We start from the raw sequence: 7,733 nt of genomic DNA, 5'->3' as shown, positions 1-7,733 counted from the left end.
TAACAATAAAACAATTCAAAATTAACACAACGATATTGATGGCTGAGAAGCTTTTCAACGAAAAGTATTGAAGATAAACAGCGCTACTTGGCCGATATGAATGAGTCTCCTCAAAGACTGATTAAATTAATTTGCGCTTTCATTAGGTGCCACGGCGTCTGCAGCAATATTTGAGCATTTTCCTGGTTTCTTTTGTTACAAATTCACAATTTGCGGAGTATAAACGCCACTAACTTGAGAACTTTTTGGTCTCTCTTACAGACACAATTAAGGCAAGAAATAAACAAGTCGCTAAGCAGAAGCAATATATTTGAACTCTGACAAGCACACTATTGTAGATTGAAAACAGCAGATGATATTTGTTGAACCGACCTGTTTGTAATTCTAAAAGCTACGCAGCCACAGTAACGTTTCACTTTTGCAAAAAAAAAAGGGACAACTGGCGCTACCTGAAAAATAACTGCCGTCCTTGGTCACATGACACGATATATAAAATACTGCGTGTAAAGATAGTGTATAACACTAACAATGCTAGAACGCATGCGTCTTACATGTTGAGCTCTACCATAAGGAAAACCACTCAACATTTGTGCGTGATTCCGTATGCAATGTATCCTTCACATAATATAGAAGCCACGAACCCTAACTAATCTACGCATGCGTTTAGGGCAAATTAGTTTTGTTCTAAGGAGAATGGTACCACAAGGAGAGCGAGGGGTTACCTGAAACAAATATATAGCTTTGCGATGTTCAAAGTTAAGCGACGGCGATGGAATGTGTTTTACGTAGAGTACACATGTACCTTTCCCACCCTATTCCCATTACTTCCTTGCCTCTAGACTAATTAATTAATTGAAATTAATTAATTAAACAAACATTAAAGTTTACACCTTAGCGCTATAGGGCCATAGTGCCATAGCGCCATAGCGCCATAGCGACTTAGTTCCTTAGCGGCAGGCAACCCCCATAACCATCCCAATAGTGCACTCTGCACTAAAAAGTGACAGATGTATTTAAAAGAACTTTTATTGACAATAACAAACAACTATTGTATTTTCCTCCTCAAAACTTGAGGGATTAACTCTGCTTAGCAGAAAGTAATAAGACTACTGTCAAAGAAACAAGAGAAAAGGGGGTGCAATTGAAGTACCCCTCTTCTTCCATAGGTATCATGATGTAGATACCATCCAAACAATACCTCAACTTTTCACCTGCCCCCTCCAAAAAAAAATTGTCATTGATAGCATCATTGAAAAAAGATGACAGTCTGAGTAATAATCATTAACATCTCTGAGAACACACCTTGTTTTCCTCCTCCTCCTCCTCCCCACCCCCCAAAAATGCAAACATCCTACAATTAAAATAATGCTAAATCTTACCAGTTTCATACTCAAGAGCCAGAGTCTTTTCCACTCCCCCAACCTCTCCCCCTTCCTATAGTCCAACCTCTATCTGTAAACCCTGCATTCCACATGAAAATCACATTCAACATATACTCATCTACATAATTGATGGCGACTCCAAGGCTATCTGCTTACAGCAGGTGTAACACCACTGCTTTGAACGATACCATGTGTCTTAGTGTACTTATCATGATTAGATCAATAGCATTGCTTCCCAATCTGCTCAGAACATTCAGCAACTAATCTTACCAAATAATATTATAATTAAATACCTACAATATGATTATTTAAATTCTTATTAAGTTGTTGTCAGCTTACAATATTTTCTATCTTCTGTACACAGCATCAACCATTAATATTAAAAACAAAAATTTACAAAATTAAAATAAAAATCGATGATCACATTCATCACATCACATTTGTGCATTATCTGTATATCATTCTGCTAAAACCCAACACAAAATGCAACTGTCATGTAAGGGTAGCTTGAAAATTAGAACGGTTTTCAAATGAGTGTCAGAAAACCAAAACCTAACTACCGGTAGCTACTTACCAATTAGACTACTCAGCCAATCTCAAACTGTAGTAAAGCCAAAACCAAACCAAAGTAATTGACTGAAAACCACTCTATCCAGAATAATAATGCTTAATGACCACAGGATAACAGAAATCAACAGAATTATTAATTTTTCTTAATATACATCATACCCTTGCACAATTTAATTGAATTCATATCTTGGTCCATTAGTCAGAATCGTTAAAACTGCCTTCAAACAAAAGTAATAGTAATAAATGAATCTCTCCAGATGTCATTGTTTACATTTCGCTTCATTTCACACACAAGCCTCCACAAAAAAGGCATAAGATTATGCTAGACGCATGTACAACTTGACTCCAAATGTTTTTAAAGAGCTTGTGACACTTGATTGTCACACATGTTTGAAGTTAAGGCGACTTTATCAATTTGTTGGATTAGGCAACTTTCTGATCAAAATAATTACGTGACAAACAATTCTAATAAGCACTATTACACATGTAAGTGAAAATGCTCCTAAAAATTAGGAAATTTGCCACTGACTTAGTAACTTAAAAATCAAAGCACTATATGTATACATGTAGGTATAATTATATGAACACATATTTTATATTTATTCTTCTGAATCAAACCAAGAGCACTTGATTCTTGTCTTCTGATGAATTCCTCCATTAACTGCACATTGTTTATCCTTTAAGAGAAACTGTGTCGATTGCAATCTTCTCTCACCAAGGCTTCAAACACAGGTCACCAATTGGATGACAACAACAATGACATAAACCCACATGTACAGTGTACACAGAGTAGGTCATTCAAACCCAGGATTCTGTGATGCTGTGCTAAATTAAGCAGATGAGTGTTTTTCCATCTGAAATTTCATCCTGAACTTCATCACTTGATGTGGACTTCTCTGCTTGAGCAGATAACAAAGAGCATAGAAACGATGACAAAGTTCCTCCTAGCACAGCATAAAATGCCCATCCCATAGAGCAGTCATTGAGTACGAATGCTCCAGGTTTTTGAACAGATGGCCTTGTGCAAAGTTCATCAACTATTTCATTACCCCAGCCAGCTGGATAGAGAACAAGACCAATGACAAGGAACAGGGCTGAAAAAAAATATTGATATTAATATTATTAAAATGTTAACTTTGACTGAAATAATTGAATTACACTGTACCACCTGCAGTGATTAGACCTCTGTGGATTTTACATGTTAACACCATATTCCATCAGCTTTGATCTAATCCTGACTCTACAATGTTAATAGGTCTATTTCCTTTAATAGGATTTGAAACATTTCTCCATCCATCTTCCATACTCAGTGCTATTAAACAACTATTAACCATAAAATGCTTCTAAAGATTCAAGAAATATTGTATATGTGGGATGGATGATTGGCCTGGTTTGTAAACAGAAAGTTCTGTTGAATTTTCTGCTCCAACGAATGAAATGCTACCATTTTTATTCACATTCATGTGTGATGTTTTGAGACAAACGAGACTTGATCCTGAAGTATTACAAAGAAATTTTCTCTTCAAGGCCTCCATGTTGTTTTGATACAAATGGATTATCCTTTAAGTAAAAATACAGCTCTGGATTTTTCTTCAGAAGGATAATCTGTCTAGACCCTAACTGCAACAGGAAATTTCTTTAGTGTTCAGTTTCTTATAAAGAAGTTGATGAAAGGGCACATCGCCTATGAATATTTAGTTTTCACATATACTTAGGAAAATTAACACAACACTGTAAGCCAATAAAATTTTAACCAAACAAACGAGCCTGTTATTATATATTAAATAATGATATAAGCGACAAAACAAGCTTTGCAGCAGGGGACTGATCCAAATTATCTGTAAAAAATTAATACCTTTCACAAGCTAGATAATAAGTTAGTTTTGCTAGGGCGGTTAGGGTTTCATTCTGGTAAGGGGATATTTTGGGCAAGGGGAGGGAGGAGGATTCTTACCAACTATATTCATTTGATACTACCTGGGGAAATTATGCATTTGAATACTGGACATCTACAGTAACTAAAGTGTAAATATAAGAGCTTTAACTGTATGTAAAGTTGAATCTCTTTTCAATGGCTACCCTACAGGACAACAAAAAAATATGTTGCTACAAAGTGAGTAGGGGAGGTGGAGTCACAAGGAATGAACATGGATCTCCAGGCTGTCAGGAATACCTGACTAACATAAGAAGTTGGCCTGTATTAAAGGAAGTTCACCCTCAACAGTACTGTACACAGTATCAGTAAAATTAGAATTTACATTATATCTGGTAATACCTGCAATAGCCTGTATCAATCCACCAAGTGAGAAAATAGACTTCTTCCCAACACTCTGTACACAGAATCCAACTAATGACATGATTACAGCAACCCCAAGAATAAATGTTCCAAAGCACAGGAACACCATACAGGCTTTCCATGCACCTGACGGAATTTCCATAAAGTCTTTCACATAAGAGTAACAGTTGAGCACAGGATCCCCACCAATCACTTTTTGGATTTTTTTACAGCGGTTGTAGATCCCAACAGATGGTCTGTACATTGCCTCATCAGGAACAAATACACTGGAGTTATATGCTTGATCATCAAAGATTCTCGATCTTCCATACAGCCACTTTGGTGTCATGATTCCCGCAATCACAGCCAGGGTTGCCACCACAGACAACACCATCCATAAAATGTTTCTTGTTGTAACAATAACATAGCAGTCTACCATCTTGTCGAGATTTGTTTGTTACTGTACCATTAAGTTGTATATTGATCAGTCCTTTGATGATGACAGTGGTTTAATCTGAAATAGGAAATATAAAAACTAAAATGTGATGTTAAAAATGCATGGTCAAAGAGGATTGCTTTTTGAAATGAAATGTTTTCAGACATTGTAACAAAAAAAATTCATGTAGACACTAAAGATATTCTAGAATCATATCTCATGTTTCCAAACATTTGCTTGTTTATTATTTTAAACAAACATCTCTGATACAAAGAAAAACATATGCAGTCAAACATCAACACTGTTCAACAGGTGCTAACTGATATTCCACAACCCATGGGGTCTGATTTGGGCTCCATTACGAGCAGCTGTTCCGGAAAGGAGCCATCTCTTCTCTGGGAGGATTGCATAGACCAGATGCAAGAGAGGGGCAGAAATCAAGCCTAGGTCTGACTTAAAGGCAGAAAAAAACAAAATCATACCGTAATCCAAATTAACATCAATTATATATCACCAAGCACTTCTCAGCATTTCTACCAGAACAAAAACTCTATCTGCCCCTCATGTTTGCTTTTTCAGGAAAAGAATTTCCCATATCAAACGTAATCTTCGAAGCCTTGTTCTTGTCTTTCTCAACCCAAGCCAGAGGAAATAGCTAAATTTTCAATCTAAAATCACGCTCAACTGGAATATATTTACGATATTTTCATAACAGCTACCTGCCAAACATTTACACACAATATCCTCCTTTTTTTCCATCTATCCTCATTGTGGCATTTCATTTCATGTTGACATCCGTTATTACTTCTCATTAATGTTTCTCAAGAAAATATTCAGGCTTACAATCTTATCAGTTAAGAATTAGGGCTTAAATTAAGGTGTAATCTAGATTGAAGTGGCTCTGAAATAAGTGTCTTGACTAAGTGTCAAATCTTATGGTGAAAGGCAGGATGCAGCTATGTATAAGACAGGGCTGGGCAAAAGCTGAAAAAGAAACAAAAACTGACAAACGCAAAAATTCATCAAACTTGAGCGCAGAGGAAGATCTAGACACCAGATATGGAAAAACTATATTTGTCTTTAGATATTTCCATTTGAGTCTGCAGGGTGAGATAAACAAGACTCCAAAAAATACCCAAATATGCGTCAAAGGAATGCGATTACAGAGATATAAATGAAAGGCCACAGAATCTCTTTGACAGAGATTACTATCAAAGTAAATGGGCCATTTCCCTCCGGATGTTTACACAGTTCAATTACTGACAGTTCGAGCCATTGAAGTTCACGAGATAAAACAAGTGTATTACATTTCTGGAATTCTCGAATTTTTCTTTTGAAAATTAGCGAAGGAACGCATATCGGTTTACTGCAGTATTTATAACGTTTTTCGGTCAGATCCTGTACAGATTTACAAAAAAAATTCAGTATCGTATCAATATCGTATGACAAATCAAATGCAACAAAATGTAACGTGAACCGCGCGCGACACAAATTGAAAACAAAATGGTCTGACGACACGACAAAACCATGCTGTCATCAAGATATCATGACGAAAATTAATATCTACAAAACTCAGCACATTAACTCTGCCAACCGGAGACCCAGTTGAAAGCCCTCTTCATGACTTCTTGATTCGTGCTCAACCATTGTTGGTCACTATACATGCATTAAATTCAGCCATCAGCTATTTCACCTCGCACCGCCAAAGGTCATAAATTTCTCACTAGTAGTTGTCTTTTTTTTTTTCCAATATGCGAAAAGCGTGCCGAACGGGGGACGACAATAAATGCGTTATCAATCTTGCGCAAGATCTTTCAATCGATTCTCCAAAAAATTTAACATCGGGAAATCAGACTTGAAAGACGTGTTACGGTAGGAAGCCATAACCATTAATTCTTGCCTCGGTTGCTTTGTTCCAAACAGAATGAAATAGATTTGCGAAACATTTTCCTGCTGTGGGCTGTTTATAAAATCGAAACTGCGGACGTGACTGACCTCAGGCAGATAGAAATAGCTTTTCCTGATTTCTCTCTGCGTAAAAGACACAAACAACTGGAGTACAAAAGAGAGGGATTACTTAGAGAAAAGAAGTAAGGAAGTCGGAAACAATATGGTAACACCAAAATCAGACAAAATACAATCAATCGCCCCGAAACTGCGGGCAGATGAAGTCACGACATACAAAAATCCAAAGAAAACCCCACTATCTGTCCAATCCTATTTACCCAGTCAAAGAACAGAGAAAATCAGGAAATCTGCACTTATTATTGTCCAGCACAATGTCTTTTAGCACTTGTGGAAAAAAAGGAAATTAATTAATACAATTTTGTGTTTTTGGCTTCGAGGTGTAAAATACACAAGGTAGTAAAAGGTGTTTGCCCAGACAGATATAAAAAATACGACCAAAGAAATGGATAAAAGTTTTGTAAACATAGTTCGAGAATCTTTGATCAAACCGACACCCGGCACAAGATTCTTGTTTATCAAATATCAACAAGGTTTCTCCAGCACTCGCGGTTATCTAATCAACAACCCATCGTCAAAAAGACAATAAACCAAGGAAAGATTTCTCCCCTTTTTCGTTGAAAATATGCAAAGCGTTTGCAGATCGTTGACACGAACAAAACAAAACATGCATCAAGGAACAAATCTTGCTACCGCCGTTTTGTTTGTTATCATTTCAAAGAAACGATCAACATCCTTCGACCACAAGACCAAAGGAGCCCGATTAATTAACAAAGAAATTTTTTCTCATAAAGATCAGACCAGAATCACTTCATTTAGTGACCAGATAAAATGAACAGAGTCTAAATCTCTTTCCCATGTCTCTCTACGAAACAGACACCTGTGGAATACAGAATTATTCATTTATTCACGAAGTTTCGCGTGTTTATGCTCAGACAGATGCCAGTTCCCACGATTCGAGGCGGCCAAGTCGCGAAATCAAACAAACAAGACCAAACAAGCTACTAAAGATCCCTTTAAGCTTTAAAATCCGAGACATCAACAACATTTGTATCTATCGTGGCCTGAGAATATACATACGCCGTAAGCATTTTCATCGCAGCTT

The 7,733-nt window shown here is 36.7% G+C and overlaps 1 protein-coding gene across 2 annotated transcripts in view; it reads right to left on the bottom strand.

Annotated features, from left to right (window-relative positions):
* Nucleotides 1-1,010: 1,010 nt before the first annotated feature.
* The window catches only part of LOC110054163 (LHFPL tetraspan subfamily member 2a protein-like), a 7,172-nt gene continuing 449 nt past the window's right edge, over nt 1,011-7,733 (bottom strand). Inside the window, exons 1-3 of one of the 2 annotated variants that reach the window (XM_089280558.1) lie at nt 5,383-5,495; nt 4,228-4,741; nt 1,011-3,046 (exon numbers count right to left, since the gene is read on the bottom strand). In XM_089280558.1, the coding sequence (XP_089136684.1) occupies nt 2,778-3,046; nt 4,228-4,666 (708 nt within the window). In that variant the 5' untranslated portion in view covers nt 4,667-4,741; nt 5,383-5,495 and the 3' untranslated portion in view covers nt 1,011-2,777. Of the gene's footprint in view, nt 3,047-4,227; nt 4,742-5,382; nt 5,496-7,733 lie in introns of those variants that run through there. The other variant, XM_020760498.2, reaches the window with a different exon arrangement.

This window comes from Orbicella faveolata, unplaced genomic scaffold (genome assembly GCF_042242905.1).
Source record: "Orbicella faveolata isolate gen_17 unplaced genomic scaffold, um_ofav_v1 contig_1, whole genome shotgun sequence".
NCBI classification, from domain to species: domain Eukaryota; kingdom Metazoa; phylum Cnidaria; class Anthozoa; order Scleractinia; family Merulinidae; genus Orbicella; species Orbicella faveolata.
This window is presented reverse-complemented; position numbering and strand designations above follow the sequence as displayed.